The sequence below is a fragment of the Triturus cristatus genome, chromosome 1_2 (assembly GCF_964204655.1).
Source record: "Triturus cristatus chromosome 1_2, aTriCri1.1, whole genome shotgun sequence".
NCBI lineage: Eukaryota > Metazoa > Chordata > Amphibia > Caudata > Salamandridae > Triturus > Triturus cristatus.
In genome coordinates, this window is record NC_140580.1 from 831,603,095 (window position 1) to 831,620,281 (window position 17,187).

General features: G+C 42.5%; 1 protein-coding gene across 1 annotated transcript in view; it reads left to right on the forward strand.

Moving 5' to 3' along the window:
- LOC146868095 (chymotrypsin-like elastase family member 3B) overlaps window positions 1-17,187 on the forward strand; it is a 44,479-nt gene that overhangs the window by 11,034 nt on the left and 16,258 nt on the right. Inside the window, exons 2-5 of the mRNA XM_085608907.1 lie at window positions 3,631-3,716; window positions 5,454-5,551; window positions 8,328-8,462; window positions 16,649-16,785. Coding sequence (XP_085465033.1) covers window positions 3,631-3,716; window positions 5,454-5,551; window positions 8,328-8,462; window positions 16,649-16,785 — 456 coding nt within the window. The remainder of the gene's footprint in view (window positions 1-3,630; window positions 3,717-5,453; window positions 5,552-8,327; window positions 8,463-16,648; window positions 16,786-17,187) is intronic.

Genomic DNA, 17,187 nt, shown 5'->3' on the forward strand with positions numbered 1-17,187 from the left:
TCACATTTATTTTATGATTAGTCCTGGGGAGGTGGCAGTTCCCGAGGCTGCAGGGGAAAGCTGTGTGGGCCCCCCTGCATTAATCTGATCTTTAGCCTGGGGAGGTAGCGGTCCCCCGGGGCTGCGGGGAAGACTGTATGGGCCCCCCCTGCATTCATTTCAAATTTAGCCCCGGGAAGGTGGCATCCCCTGGGCTGCAGGGGACTGCATGGGCCCCCCAGCATTATTTTAGTGTAATTTGTCCCGTGGGAGGTGACGGTCCCAAGGGTAGCCAGGGGAGCAAGGGCCCCTGCATTAGTTGTTAAACATTTGCCCCAGGGAGGTGGCGGTCCTCGGGCGCGGCAGGTGCCTCATGGGCACCCCCAGCATACATAAAAACCAATGCCTCGCGACAGTGGCAGTCTCCAGAGTTTTCATACGCCCTAGGAGGAGGCCCCCTGTACCCCCCCTCCTATTACACTCACATGCCCCCGGGACCTGGCCCATCTGGGGTTAATTAAAACCAAGTGCAGGCGCCCGTGCTTGGTTTTTTTTTACTGCAAATTTGCGAACATCATGATTTTGCATTATTTGTTTTTTAAACAAAAATGCTTTTTTAGCCTGTCGGGGTCCCTCTGGGACCCCAAGAAGAACTTTATGAGGTCAGGGTATTTCTACCCAGCCCCCTTTTCTTTTTTTTTTCCATTTGGTTTGTGACTCGGCTTCAGCCGAGTCCCAAGATGGCTGCCAACACTTCCTGGTTGAAGTGTTGGCAACCAATCGGAGCTCTGAATTTCGCAGCACAAGCACGTTATTGTTCGCAAAGTCATCGCGGCCACAGTGATCACTAACTCTATAATTACTGAACAGATTCACACCAACTAAGAAAAAGCTGAATCTGTATAACCAAATCTACCTTTCTGCCAAATTTGGTGTAATTCCGTCCAGCAGTTCAGGCTGCAAGCGCGTTGACAAGTCCTATGGGAATTAATATTGGAAATACATCACTTTTTTAGTCCCCTTTTTTTCGGCCCCCGCTTGCCGGATCACCCCAAAACTTTCTATGCGCAACAAGAATTACAGGCATATTTTTTGGGAAAATGTCATGAAAAATCATCAACTGATGCCAAAGTTATAGGCAAGTCAACAAATGCATTTCCTATGGAAACATGGTCCCAACTATAATTACCTACTGGCGACTGCCAGTAGGTAATATATATGTATACATGTATATAAATATATATCTATACCTATCTATGTACATCTCTGTGTTTGTTGTTTTTGAGCACACAAGAAAATTATTTATCGCAACTTACCGAAGATGGGGAACACATCAATGGTTTATATCATTTTATATTTATAGCCAATATTTTTTATTTAGGAGTGTTCTAACCCCTTCAAATGAAAAAATATATATTTTTTAGAAGATTTTATGTCTAAATTTGCTCATCTTTGTCTATGAAGTGGAAAAGAGAAAGAATAGACAATATGGCATTTTCTTACACCATTCACTTTATGATTGGGTACGGTTACCTAATTTTTAAACTGCTAGTAACTATGGTTGGTTTATACTGTGATAGCAATCATGCAACTTAAAATTTTACGTTAAGGTGAGAAATAAGGCCCCATATCACTTTCAGAAATGTATCATGCACTGTCACTTTAATGTTTTTCTAAAACCTCGTTGTCGGTATAAAAAGAAAGCAATATGGCAACTTACTTGGTTTGAGAAAGACCGCGGAGGCGGTCGAAACACATCACCATTAGCCACAATAAAATCCTTTTGCTAAATGAGCCCAAGCATGCTGGAGCCTGTTTTTTTATTATCAGACAGGCAAGCTGAAGATATATATATATAGGGTGGGAAGGGTATTTTTTAGGGATTAGGGTGGGTATGGAATTTTGAGTGGTTAATGTTATTTTAGGGTTTAGGGTGGGTTTGGGATTATGGGTGGAAAAGTTAATTATAGAGATTAGGGGGGTTTGGGTTTCTGGGTGGAAAGGGAATTTTTAGGGTTTAGGCTGGGTATGAGTTTTGGGGTGGTAACGTTTTAGGGTTTAGGGTGGATATGGGTTTTTGGGTGGCAAAAGTAATTTTAGGGTGGGTACGGGTTTTTGGGTGGTAACGGTATTTTTAGGATTTGTAGTGGGTATGGGTTTTTGGGTGGCAAGGCCAATGCTAGGGTTTGGGGCAGGAATGTGTTTTTTCTGGCAAGGGAATTTTTAGGGTTTAGGGTGGGTATGGGGTTTTGGGTGGCAAGGGTAATTTTAGGGTGACAAAGAATATCTTAGGGTTAAGGGGTTTTGTGTCAATAGGGTAATATATATGCATATTTTAAAAAATAATTTTTGTTTTAAATTATTTTTAAAAGTCTACATATAAATATATATATTTTGAACTTACCTGCTGCTTTTCTACAATGCAAAAGCCTTTACCACGAATGTCTTTAAAACAAACATTTAAGTATTTTACAGGTAAGTATCAACCCATTATATAAACAGCTTTCCCTGCTGATTCTGACTACATCTACCTGTCAGGGCTGGTGCTCGGCGGCGGGGCCCACGTTTCAAATGCAAAAAAATCACTGACCAATATGTTTTGGCCTTATGGTCTTTGTCAGGGGTGTGTGTGTGTGTGTGTGAGACACTGTGTGTGTGTGAGAGAGACTGTGTGTGTGAGAGAGAGACTGTGTGTGTGTGTGTGTGTGTGTGTGTGTGTGTGTGTGTGTGTGTGTGAGACTGTGTGTGGGCATGTGAGACTGTGTGTGTGTGACATATTGCTGGAGTTGCGTCTGTTTTGTGACACACTCCAGCAATGTGTCATTACTACGCCATGGAGCATCGTAGTTTTAATACGGCAGCGATGCATCACTTTTCATGAATGAGGCCCCAATAGTTTAGTCCAACACTTTTCCTGGATTATGTTCCACAAAGCGCTTCTACCTAAAACTTCAGTTAGTGCAGAACATAGCTGCTTGGAGGCGGAAGTACGTCTTGCTCTTGGCACAAGCCTTCAAGCAGTGGCGTTGCGTTTGGGGGGGGGCACAGGGGCAGTTGCCCTTGGCACAAAATTCTTAGGGGCTTTTTAGGGACGCAAAGTTTTAATAGGGACACAACATTTTTAAAAGAAATGTGGGAGGATACTTGCCTTGCCCCGGGAGCTTGCAACCCACGCTACGCTGCCGCTTCTAAACACTGATCGATACTGATTTCCTGTGAAGTTCTCCATCCATTTCAAGCTGGTCTCAAGGACTAAACAAAAATATTGCAGAGAATTGTACTTAAATATCAGTGGCCCAGTGGCCCAGCTGAGCTCTCTGTAAATGACTGCTACTCTGGTCACTGGTCCTGCATTTAGTGCCGTGGCTAGGACAGCTCATCTAACGCTTGACTTGAGTATATTCCCAGAGCGTGAGACTCCCCTTCACTACTCCTCGAGTCACCAATAAACTCTGCAAGTCTTGCCTCTTTTCTTTAGATAACTTTTCTTTCAGTTTTTGCTGTTTGCCAAAGACATAACAGGTCTATTTTATTGATATATGTATGCACTAGATGAACTGTTGATGATGAGTGAGTATAATATTTAAAAAATAATAAAAAAATGTGTACATTGCTTGCCTGAACACCTTTTCATTGTGTTCTCTTCTTTAGCCTATGGCTGCGGCAGACCCCATTACACGCCTAATGCCAGGGTGGTAAATGGCGAAGATGCCAGACCACACAGCTGGCCCTGGCAGGTAAGAGAAGTCCCTCTTGAGATCTTAAAATACATTAAAGGTGCTTAAAAGCATCAAAAAGTCTTCATAAAGCCCTCTTTAGTTCTTATAGAGACCCCTATGCTATCGACAGGCGCTATTCAGACTATGACAAACAGGGCCAGGATGACAGACGAGGCCGTACCACAGGAAGGCAGGACATGGTACACAGGATGGGTTACAGGGCAGGTTTCTGCTTCAGCATTGGAAGGAAGTAACAGAGGGCCTTATTTATGAGGCCTTGCGACAGTTTTGTGCTGCCGTTGCGCCAGTTCTTGTGACGCATCGGCAATGTAAAACATGCTCTCTGTTGCACCCTATTTACAAAGTGACGCATCTAAGCAGATACATCACTTGTAAACCCCGTGCAACATTATACCTGTGTCAGGTATAATGTATGCGGGGGTTGTTCCCACGCAAGTTAACCTTGTAGAAGTGACGCAGTGAAATCTATGAGATTTCACTGCGTCACTTCTAGGACGCAAATGCGTCAAAACGTTATGAGGCAGGCATACGGATGACGCAGTGCAATATCCATAGCCCTCCCCCTGCATTGCTGGCGTCACGCTTCCGACACAACTCCAGCAATGCGTCATTTTTGCGCTGACAGATACATCAGTAAAACTGACATATCTGTCATTCCTTGCGACATGATGCGTTATACAGTAAATATGACGCATCCATCATGTCGCAAGGAGGGTGCAATGAAAAATGATGCATCGCTGTTTTCACGCAGTGATGCGTCACTTTTCATAAATGAGGCCCGGAATGTGCACTGCTGAAGGGCATGGGAATAATTCCCATCTCACAGCAAGCCAGGAAGCAGTAACTCAGTGACCTTTACTCAAATGGCGCCAAATAATAAACCCTACCTCCAGTGATTAATTTGTAAACAATTAAGTACCAGGGCCTTTTTCAGAAAGGCTACTGCAGCCTGCACCATGCGCAGCCCCAGTCAGCGCTGTTAATGACAGTACCAACATAACACCTAAGCATCGCACTCCTACAAGTGTGACAATTCACACTATTTCAGGCCACACAAAGCTATAATAATGGTGTGAGAAGCTGGTATTAATCATTTTCAATGCCATTTGACTTAATAAACACGGTTGTTGTGCATATCTCAGACAGCGCTACCATGTGGTGGGCTGTCACTAGAGCCGGTGCTGCTAATTAAGTGCTCGGTTAATACCTAATCACACAGAGTGTGTATACACGCGGGCCCTAATTTACGGGGAATTGGTGTAGGGCAGCCAGCATGTCTTCTTGCAGCTCTGCCCTATGCCAATGTGAAAGGGAAGGAATGCACTGTATTTATAAAATACAGTGCATTCCTGTCCCTATACCCTGGGCAGCGGCACAAATTTGCTGCCTAGCGCCAACACAGGCACCTTTGCACCATGGTGCAAGGGTGTCTGTGTTACATCCAGGATTGTTTATGTGCAGGAAGGGGCACCTTCCTGCACAAATTCAATCTAGAGAGGCGTTTTCCTCTTTCAAAATTATCTTTCCACCTGCAGGCCCAGTGTTGTGGGCATTGAAGAGAAAGGATAACTTCTTAGAACTGAGAGTGAAAGAAGAGAGATTGCTGGTGATAAAATGGAGAGGGGATTAGGCTCCAGTGACTGGGGAGCAGAGAGAAAAAGGAAAACATGGGGGAGAAGAAGAGTGATTGCATAGAAAGCTAAAGTACGTCATTTTTTTCTCCTTTTCTGATAGGTCTCTCTTCAGTACCTGAGTGGAAGTGCATACTACCACACCTGCGGAGGGTCGCTCATTGCCCCCAACTGGGTCATGACAGCTGCGCATTGCATCTCGTACGTGGTGAAAATTCTATGGAGGATTATGTGGAATGGTTGGAAGCAAGGGCAGGCTGTTGGGGAACCCAGGAAGGCAGATTACTGTTGTGTGGTTTTAGACAGTGCCTGTAACTTCTGTGAGTCATTCATCCTGCAATTGCTTCTTTAGAGGGTGAAGTAGATGAATCGATTTATGTCAATATCTAACAGCTGAAGCTGGTGACACATATGTATGATTCAAAGATGTGCGAAATAGGGTGGGGGGTTTGCGATACCCAGTCATTAATACTACCCTGTGGTGAGGTAATTAACGGTTGCGGCAAATACCTCCTATTCTCAGTTATCACCTTAGAAATGAGGTATAATGCGGAGCTGGTATTTACAATGAGTTCCACAAGTTGCCTTTTTTTCTGGGCATTTTTAGCAGGTTTGACATCACAAAATCTACCAATACCTGTGCAAAGGGATCAGAATTTTAACCAAACTTCATAATCGAGAGACTTAGACTCAATTATAATAACTAGTTGATAGCAGATTTAAAATCAGTAAACCGGGTCTTTAAGGAAAGTAAGAGGGTTCCAGAATCACTCTCACCCCATGCACTCGGAGAAACCCCACATTAAGGTGATTAACCAAGCAGGACGCCTCCTGTCCTACAGCTGTGTTCTTCCTCCGTGGTGCATTCCACTTGAACCACGAAGAAGTATAACTGATGCTCATTGACTTGATAAAAAATATTCCATCGCGTTAGTGAAACTACAACTCTGCAAACATGTATCTTAGAAGGTTCTTAAAAGACTAGATCATATATCTCTGAGTTTAGGCAACTTTATTGACTATCCTTTGAGTTGAACAAGTCACCCAAAATTCTGAGTCTGGCTCACAGACAAACAAAACAAGATCAACCTAGCTAGTTAAGTAAGTAAACACTCTTTTAGACCAACCTAGCTAGTTAAGTAAACACTCTTCCAGACCAACCTGGCTAGTTAAGTAAGTAAACACTCTTTTAGACCAACCTAGCTAGTTAAGTAAACACTCTTCCAGACCAACCTAGCTAGTTAAGTAAGTAAACACTCTTTTAGACCAACCTAGCTAGTTAAGTAAACACTCTTCCAGACCAACCTAGCTAGTTAAGTAAACACTCTTCCAGACCAACCTAGCTAGTTAAGTAAGTAAACACTCTTCCAGACCAACCTAGCTAGTTAAGTAAGTAAACACTCTTCCAGACCAAGGGATTTCTGCTTTTGATTAAGGCAGTCTGCTTTGATCCTCAGTATTTTGGAGAGTGAGACTAGGATTTTACACATAGGTTGTTGCCATTTGAACTATTGGTAGTGCATAGGTAAAACGTATATGAGTCCCTCTTTAAATTCAATGGGGTGGAAACCATGGTTACTTGCTCCTTGGAAATTATGAGAGAATCTACTGAAGTCTTTCACCTGGCAATTTGCCCTTCCAAGATGGCAAAACGTTTGAGTGAAATTGTGTAGAAAATGAAAGATGAAAGTGGAATTAGGTGCGGTATGCCCATATCCGGGGGGAACATCAGGGCCCCGTGTTTATTTCCATGGATTCCCCTAAAACCGCACACAATTGAATTACTGGTGCCCTCAGAGGTGGGGAGTAGCCTCAACCCCTTGATATAAAACCTGTAGCCATAATGGCCACCTATCCAACCAGACCAAGAATCTGTGAGCTCTTGCTGTTCTTTTAAGGCAATGTAGTTGTGTTCCACACAAAATAATCAAGTGTTATAGAGTTCATTGCTAAATCAATGGCTAGAAGGGTTTACAATTTGCAATTTATTGCTTTTTTTGTACAACTTGTGTTCATTTGCAAAACATGATGGGTGTGAGATGTGTTAAGCGACTAGGTATTACTCGATTTTCCATACTATCTTGCCTATCTCTATGCAAAAAGGGACAGTTTCTTGCCTAACTTCCTCATACTTTCTTTTCTTTCATATTTCCTGCTCTCTTTTATTCCATCCATCATCTTACCTTCTGATTCCATTTCTTACTTGCTTTCTTCTTTCTTTCGTTTCTTCTTTCTTTCTTTCTTTTCTTCCTTTGGTCCTTCCTTTGTGATTTCCCTCCTGCCTTCCTTATTTCCTTCTTGCCGTCCTTGCTTCCTTTATTGATTTTCCGATCTGCAATCTGAAGGGCACGGGAATTAAAGCAAGGATGGCTCTCAGTCCTCCTTTAAGTGGCAACCACTGAGTTAGCTAATACTATAATTTACAGTTATCACCATTTTTGATGCATTGCCCTACACACCATTTTAACACAATTCCAGTCCCTACATTCACTAATAATCAAATAAAGTCCCTTACATAATATAAGTTTCCCATACCCTTTCCCTTTGCTCATACTAGCTATGCAACCAGGCAAGTTCTTAGCTGCTTCCAGCTGTTGAAGCTCACAAGGCCACCCAATGTTTATTCCTTTTTCTCATGGTATCTCTGAAACAGGCCTAGACGATTCATAGTTCTCAGCCGCCTCCGGCTATTGCACCTCAAAAGGCCACTGAGGTTTGGTTAATTCAATGTCAGAACGACTGAGTGGATCCCAGAGACTGGTCTATGATGGAGGCTATAGCTGGAAGATAGGTCATGATATGCAAAGGGCTGTCTAGATTCCAGGAGCCATGGATTTGTTACTCTATATCCTTTAAACAGTGAATCATAACACAAATCTTCACCTAAGAATAGTGGACAACTTCAAGTCTTCCATTTTGTAGAAGACAACTCAAGGATGCGTAAGTCTCCTTTGTAATTATCTACTGTGTCTTGCAGCAAAGGACGTCAGTACCAGGTGGTGTTGGGAGAACACAACAGGGATGTGGAGGAGGGCAGTGAACAGCGCATCTCCGTCAATAGCAATGAAATCTTTGTGCACCCTCGTTGGATCAGCATTTGTGCAGCATGCGGGTAAGTGTCCTCACTTTTATAGCACCCGTATTCTTTGCGTTACTATCTCGTTTTCAGTTTATGCGCCTGTGGACTTTTAATATCTTACTCATTCTAACTATTGCGATACACATGTAAATCTGATTGCCTGTTCACTCTGCTCTGTCTTGAAAATAGCCACAAAATCAAAGGTTGTTTTGCAATCTTTGACTTTTTAGAAAAAAACAATTCTGACTGAATGGATCAAAAAAGTGATGCAATGTGTTAAATAATGTCAAATAACGAAAACATTTACCAGATAATTGCAATCAAGTGTTGTCCATATTCCTGTGAACATGCAAACCAGGTTCATAACAAAGGCCCCTGCAGCCCCTGCAGTGCAGAAGGGCCACCAACCATTCAAGGTGTCCTCAACTCTTCAAGGGGGCCCCATTCAGCCCAATGACAATGAGTATCTGTGAGATATGAAGACTAAGGATGCTCTTTTCACCTTTTGCATGGTGGCCCCTTCATTTTGCATTAGGCCATTGATTGCATACATTTAATTGATAGCCATCAGCAAGTGCCAATCTACCAGCAGCTCTAGCGCAGATTATTTGAGACATCATCAGTTGCTTGTCATTCATGCTAAGTGTACTATATATTCTAGCTGTCCATTTCTCAACCACACAATCTGTTAAATACACTGGGGCAGATTTACAAGCCCTCACAACATTGGCTGCAATATTCTGATGCAACAGCTTGCCTCAGCTCTTCAAACTTCCTAACTGATGGGCAGGTAGATCTCGACCTCCTTCTTTGCTTCAATATGAAACCTGATGCATTAAGGTCCACACCATGCCTTAAGATGCCCACTGCGAAGCTCTTCTTGAGCACCATACTTAGTGTGACTCGGTTTAATGTCAATCAATCAAATTGATTAACGCTCCTAATAAGAATATAGCCCATCACTAATTGGCCAGAAGACTGTTTGTAAGACATTTATAGCAAACATTCATGGACGTACGGTCTGGAATATTGCTCATATATCAGCATGAGGTGTAAGGTTACGATAAACTGTACAGGGAGGTCTAGTTTTGGAAGTGTGTAAAGTTACTAGAGGTGTAAAGCGGCTACGAAGGGGTATCCTAGACTTATCTAATTATAAACTTGCAACTATTGATGAATTATACTATTAGAAGGATGACGGTATATGGTTTTGTTTATCTGATTTTACGCATCTACATCCAGTAGGTGCTTGCGATAAAACCTTAAGGATGAGTTTTAAGATTGATGAATTACATGTTGGATTTTAGGGGAGTAATGTGAGGGATATTATACAAATGGTGAGTCAAACGTCATGGATTTTAGTTATTTTTATGCATTATATTTACCTGTATAAACAAATGTTTTACTTTTATTGCTTTTATGTACTTTTATGCATTTTGACTGATGCAAAATAACGTTTTGTGACTGACTGACTAGAAGACTGTCACATATCATTAATATCAGATGTGTCCTGCTGTCAGATTGACCTTCAGTCATCACCTGATTCTATGGACTATCTTCAGTCTGGGTGTATTAGAATTGCTACATCCTGGGGAGCTCCAGTCTGGTATCAGGGAGTTGGTTGTCTAGCCTTCTACGTGACAGTGAAGAGTACACAATCCTAGAGCCAGATTTACTAAAATTCATGCCACGCTTTGTGAAGAAACTACAGTGCTGTCCAAAACCTAAAATATTGTTAATTTACAAAGAGTTGCATTCCAATAACGACATTCGCGGCATTAAAAAAAGCTGTTTTTGCACTATGCTATGCACTGCCCCACAGCACCAGGGAGATGGAGCAATGTCTTGCATGAGATTTGTACTCAATGCACATCCTCCATGAACAATGAGCATCCTCCAGTGGGACAACTCTCATCCCCACCCTTTAGCGCATCCTCTAACCGCTCTACAAAAAGCTTTGAACCCCAACTTCCAGCTCCCCTCACGCTAACATTCTAGGCCTCCTCCGATATGACACCGTGTTTGGAGAGAGGTAATTAGTTAATTCTTACTTGAGGTAAAGGCAATGTCCACACAACTTCCTGGTATAGACTTAAATAATTTCAAGAAAATGGGGAAAGTCTCCATATCACCTGAACAGATTAATGTAATTTGTAAAAGAAAGGCCCTTCAGCAGGACATAGGGCCTCAATTAGTAGTTTAAGGGAACCGAAAATACTGAAATTTTTAAAGGAAACTCTACATATTGAGTAGAATCCGTCAGCTGGATTTTCACTACAATATCTTATTTGTGGAGGAAATGCAGCTGTCGATTGTAAGCTTTGTTTAGAGTTTCTTCCACAGATTAGAAGATTTTTAGTTCCCTCCAAGCTCTAAATCTGGCCTTAAAGTTAAAAATCATACACAGACCCGAAATTACTTTTTGTAACCATTCCTACAGCTTTGAGGTAAGTATTACACATCCACATCTTCAAGTCTAGGCAGCAAATGGCAATTTCAAGTGTGTTTATTGGGGTGATTAGTTGTATTGTATTGTAATTGCATTTATGTAGCGCTTACAACCCCTGACGAGGCGTAAAAGCACTTTGATATTATGATTTTGTTTCAGACCACCCGAGTGAGGTATAAAAAGCATTTTATGGGGCGGGAATCACATTTCTGTGTAATGCACTAGATACAAAGAGGACAATGTGCTGATTTTACAGCTACAAATCCTGAACCTCTATGTCTGTGGGATTGAAGCTCAAACCATATAATAAATTCTATGACAAACACGTGGCCACACCTGTGAAGTATACATTAGCGCCTTCTACGTCCATTGGTGACCCAGGAGCACTACTGCCATTTTGGAGTGTGAATACGTGCGGGGTGTTAAAAAGGGCACCACCTTTTACTGCCTTTGATAACATAGGGGCATATCAGCAACAACCGGCGATAATTATCGCTAAGCGCACTTAGCGCTAGGATAATTATCGCCGGCTAACATGGATTTTTATCGCTGAGATAGCGTGCTATTAGCAACGCTTATCTCAACAGCGATAAAAATCCTAGCGCTGACTGCCTTTTTTTTTTTTTTTTTTTTTTTTATAAATTTTTTTTATTTTGCAAAATCCAAAAAAAAAGGATGGTACAGAGAAAAGATATTCAAGGCGCCCATCCCTCCCCCCTCCCCCCACTCTGTGTATCTACTGAATCAAAGGCACTGAAGAAAAGGGAAAACATAATTAAATAGCGTTTATAAAAGTCAGGAAAAGAGAAGAAAAGAAGAAGTGAAATAAAAAATAAAGAAGAAGGTAATGAAAGGTAGTCCAGACCTCAGAAAGGAGAGAAGCAAGAAAAAGTGTGACAGCATAGGAGAAAAGGAACAAGCATGGAAAGAAAAGAAGAAAAAAAAAAAAAAAAAAAAAAACAGGCCGGGTCAGCCCGGCTGTTCTAACCACGAAGTCGGTTTTCCCCACACATCCAGGCCCTTCTTCCGGCTTTTGCGCCCTTTCCTAGCGTAAACTGCTTTTTCTAGGTGGTATGTAGCGACTAGTCTGGCCAGCCACTGAGAAAATGGTGGAGGATCAGTATCTAGCCATGCGGAAGCAACACAGATCCTCCAGACTGCCATTGCAATGAAGGTTAGGCCCACGCTTTTGATCCTGATGTTTTCAGATTGAGTCCCCAGCAGGATGACTGTTGGGGTTAGTACAGTAGTCTGGGAGGTGACATCCCCTAGAAATTCCTGTATTTTACGAAGGGTTGAGACAAGTTTAGGACAGGTTGCAAAAATGTGGATTGAGTCGACACCAAACTCAGAACACCGGGGGCATAAAGTCCCTTTGCCAGCTCCCCACTTAGCAATCTTGTTGGGGGTAATGTACAGAAAAAAAATAGTTTTAAAGTGTTGTGCCTGTAGTTTGGCTGAAAGCAAAATATTTTGGGATAATACTAATGAGTTAAAAAATATACTAGATGAAGAATCGAGTTTGGTGTGCCATTTGTCTGCTATCTTTTGTAGGTCGTCTGGGGTTTGTCTATTTAGTATATTATACAAAAGACCTATCCGAGGGGCCGTGGCGTCGCGTAATTTGTTGAGAAGATCTACTTCCGTGAATCCTGCCTTACCCCCAACCTTTCTGCAGAGGAAGTTAGAGATGGAAAAATATTTGAAAACATCTTGATTTTTCAGACTGTGTTTAAGTTGCAGGTTTGCGAATGATTTGACTCCCTCGCTGGAAATGAGATCCCCCAGTTTCGTGATACCTGCCCTGTGCCAGTCTAAGAAGTAGGACCTGCCAAAAATGGCGGGAAGATTACAATTTGTCATAATGGGAGAGTAATAGTTAAATCTTCCCAGCCCAAATATTCTGCGGATATTACGAAAAACCTTGTATGAGTTCATGAGGGTCTTGAATCTCACACGTTTGTAGTATCCGAAAGAGGTCTCTCGGAGGAGGCAGCCCCAGTGGTCTTCACCGAGTAAAAGTTTAAATGGTGAAGAGAGACCAAATGTGGCTTCTGGGGGGGGTTCTCTCACCAGCTCAGAACTATATTGCATCACTGCGGCCCAGTAGTAGAGCATAATGTTAGGGAAGGCCCACCCACCCCGCTCTCTAGGAAGAGATAGCTGCTTTAGAGCCCTCCTTGGTTGTGAATAGGCCCAAATAAATTGCGTATAGATTTGCTGAAATTTCTGTAGATTAGCTTTGCTAAATTCCAGAGGTACGGTACGGAAAAAGTAAAGAAGTTTAGGGAAGTATGTCATCTTAATGACGTTGCATCTTCCAACGAGGGTCAAATGGAGGTTATCAATCTTTTTAAGGGCCTTCTTGGTTTCTACAGCGAGAGTAGTTAAGTTATCTGCTACAATTTCATCAATACTAGCAGATATAGAAACCCCCAAGTATTTAGCTTTTGGCACCACCCTTGCGTCAGTCCAGGTAATTTCTTTATTTATAATTATTTGGGTTTTATTTTTGTTCAAGGCATAGCCCGAGATTTTCCCAAATTTTTGTGCCTCTAGCTCTAATGCAATTATGGTGTTTTCAGGATCAGGGGATGTTATGGCCAGGTCATCTGCGTAAGCCAAAATTTTGGTGTTAATGCCCTGGGTGCTGATTGCTAAGATGGCGGGATTCCTTTCAATTTGTTTAATGAATGGGTCTAGGTATAAGGCAAATAACAGCGGGGAACAGGGACAGCCCTGTCTTGTTCCTCGGGAGATGTTAAATTGATCAGTGAGTCGCCCATTAATGGAGACACATGCCTTTGGTTGTAGATATAATGCCTGTACCGCCTGAGTGAGTCTCGTCCCAAAACCCATCCTGCCCATGACAGCCCACAGAAACCGCCAGGAGACCCGATCAAATGCTTTTTCCGCGTCTAGTAGTGTTAAAGACATCGGGTCTCCTGCTACCTGCGCTGCGTCAAACAGGGTAATGGCTCTCCTGACATTTTCTGTGGTGCCTTTTTTAGGAATAAAACCATGTTGCCGCTCAGAAACTAAGGACTCGATCACAGACGAGATTCTGGATGCCAATATTTTAGAGAAGGCTTTAGAGTCACAATTAATAAGGGTGATGGGTCTGTAAGAACTCATCTCCAGTGGGGGCTTATCCTTTTTGAGGAATATAGAGATTCTAGCATTGGACCAAGAAGCAGGAGGAGAAGCCCCATTAAAGATAGACCTAACTACATCGGTGAATATAGTTTTGATTTGAGGGGCGAAGATCTTGTAGAACTCTACAGGAATACCATCCATTCCTGCAGCTTTCCCATCTGGTAAACTAGATAAAGCTTCCAAGATTTCGTCCCAGGTTGGAGTAAGTTCTAGTAGTTCAGTGTTATCAGGGGTGAGCTGTCTAAGATCTATCTCGCTTAGGTAGCTGGCTATCTCGCTTTCGAGTAGGCCGGCCGCACTACAGTTCTCCTCAGTGTATAAGTCGGAGTAGAATTCCTGAAATCCCTTCAGTATTTCGTTAGGATCATTGGTCTCGTTCCCTGTGGTTAGTTTAATTGTGTGTATCTCAATGCTTGTAGATTGTTGCCTGGATTGGACGGCTAGATGATGCCCGATGCGATCACTGCACTCGTAATTTTTTTCCCGCTGTGCTGCCCACTTAGCTGCAGTTTTTTCCGCAAATACTGCCCCTATATCTGCTTTAGCGAGGACTACTTCTTTTTGGGCATTTTCGGTATCTTGTCCTGACTTAACCAATAGGACCAAGTTTGTTTCTGCTCTTCTTAATTTCTCCTGTAAATCATTAATTACCAGCTTCTCCTTCCTATTTCTCCTTGCTGAGAAACTCAGAGTTTCGCCCCGGACCCCCGCCTTTAGTGTATCCCAGACAGTCATTAAGGAAGCGGTTCCGACGTTTATTTCCAGAAATTCTTGGATCCAACCTTGCATATAAGCCCTATAGTCAAGATTTTGTAGCAGGGCTTTCTCGAAGCTCCATCTAGGTGCCTCCTTCCACTTCCCTAATCCCTTAATATTTACTATAAGGGGGTTGTGATCTGACATAAATCGAGGTGCAATGTCTATGGTACAGTTGCTAAGGAGTGAAGATGAAACAAAGAAGTAGTCTAATCTAACAAAGGTGCTATGTGGGGCCGAAAAGAAGGTATAGCCAGGTTGTGTGGGATTTAAACTGGCCCAGACATCACTCAATCCGTGGGTCTGAGCAAGGTTCATTAGTGCTTGATATACTCGGGGTTTTCTGCCTTTATATCTCCATTTATTATCAAATTTCCAGTCAGAGGGCAGATGTATGTTGAGGTCACCACATAGGATGACAGGAGTAGGCCAGTGGGCCAGCTCCCCTGAGACCATGTTAATAATCCCTGGGTCATCTACATTGCTGCCATACAGTGAGCAGAGGGTAAAAGGAAGATTAAAGGTAAGGTGGCATTCAGCTATCACCCATCGGCCCAGCGGATCTGATTTAACCCGGGGATTGCTAAGAGAAAGTCTTCTATCCGCCAAAATGCCTACCCCTTTTGTCTTGACACCCTGTGTAGTAGCCCCAATAACTTTAAACCCTAATGTATCTAACAAGTGCTTCTGTGAACACTCTATGTGGGTCTCTTGAAGGCAGATTAAGTTGCCCCCTAATGAACGTAAGCCTTGAGCAACATTTTGCCTTTTAAAAGTATCATTCAAACCGCAAATGTTAGCAGAGACAAGCCTGAGTGAATCTATCCTAGCCATCTAAATGTTAAGAATAAAACATTCTCCTTGCCCAATATCTTACCAAGTGAGTACAAAAATATGTATGTGCCAAAAAGTGCCCTTGATTCTTCTGTGCCTTTTCTAGTGCCCCTCCCTGCCCACCCTGCCCACCCCCCCCTTCATCTGAGCAATCAGGAATAACCTGAATGATGATAATCAGTCATGAGGCCCGGCTGTCAGCCACGCCATAAGAAAAACCAAATTAAGCTTTTTCAATCAGGTAGTAGCCCCCTTGCTCTCCTTTGAGAAAATGAAGCAAACAGCGATGCAAATAATCAGAAAGAAAAAGAAAAAAGAAACCCAGGAGGGTTGCCCATTATGTCAGGTTTGAAGATTCACATAATGCTGCCGTGATATGACCATAAACCAGGTTTGCATATTTATAGAGAGTAAGAATAAGAGTAGAGAGAGAATAACAGGGGCAGAAGAAAATTAACTTTTCATCTAAGATTCTTCCTAGATTTTAGCTCGTTCAGGTATTCTCCAGCTTTAACTTCAGAAAGAAAAACTGACTGCCTAACGTGAGATTATCGCTGGATACCCAGCGATAATCTCACGAAATGTGTTGTTAGCTTGTTGATAGGGCAAGGCAAACTTAGCCATGATATCCACCTTCCATAGGATATCATGGCTAAGTCAGTCCTGAAGCAGGCGTAAGGAAAGTAGCGATAACAGGGGTTATCGCTTCTTTTCTTGCAGCTATGCTTCATAGCGTGGGGCTTGATGATAGGAGAAATGTCGCTTAGCGACATTTCTCCTGTCATGTCAGGTCAGGAACACCCACTTTGCATCTCATTAGAGATGCAAAGCTGGACGTTAAGAATTTGTGCGCTAATGCAAGGTTTCACGTGTTAGCGTGACCTTGCTAATTAGGCGATAGAATTATCGCCGCTTTTCGGCCAAAAACAGCCGAAAAAGTGGAGATACTTTTCTATCGCCGCCTTGTAAATATGCCCCATAGTCTTTATTTAGTGATTAACCCATCTGCTTACTTTTATTGCAGTAATGACATTGCCCTGATGAAGTTATCCAGGGATGCTGAGCTCAATGACAAGGTGAAGCTTGGATGTCTTGCGCCCGCCGGCCAACTGCTTGCAAATAACTACCCCTGCTACGTCAGCGGCTGGGGGCGACTGACCAGTACGTATCCTGCCCTTTCAACCATGAACGTTCATTTCGAATTATTCATGAGGAAGTCAAACTATTTCAACTAACAATAATGTTTGATCTTCTGAGGAACAATCTAGGATTGGTTAATCTCAATGGGTGAATTCGCTACAACATCAGCATTCTGTCTCACAGCCTATGTTTCTAGTACATTTTATAAGTCTTGCTCCTCGGCAAAGAAGTATGTCTCGGTCATTAGGGTGATCTGTTCACTATAGGTCATTACTTACATTGTCTCTGGTTCTGAATTTCTCACCACAAATCATTGTTTTTGTTATGTTAATTTAATTAATTCAAAGCAAGAAAAACCATACTGCAGCACGCAAATGGATTCGCTTATCACATGAAAATCCAGATCTGGAAATAGTGTCTGTT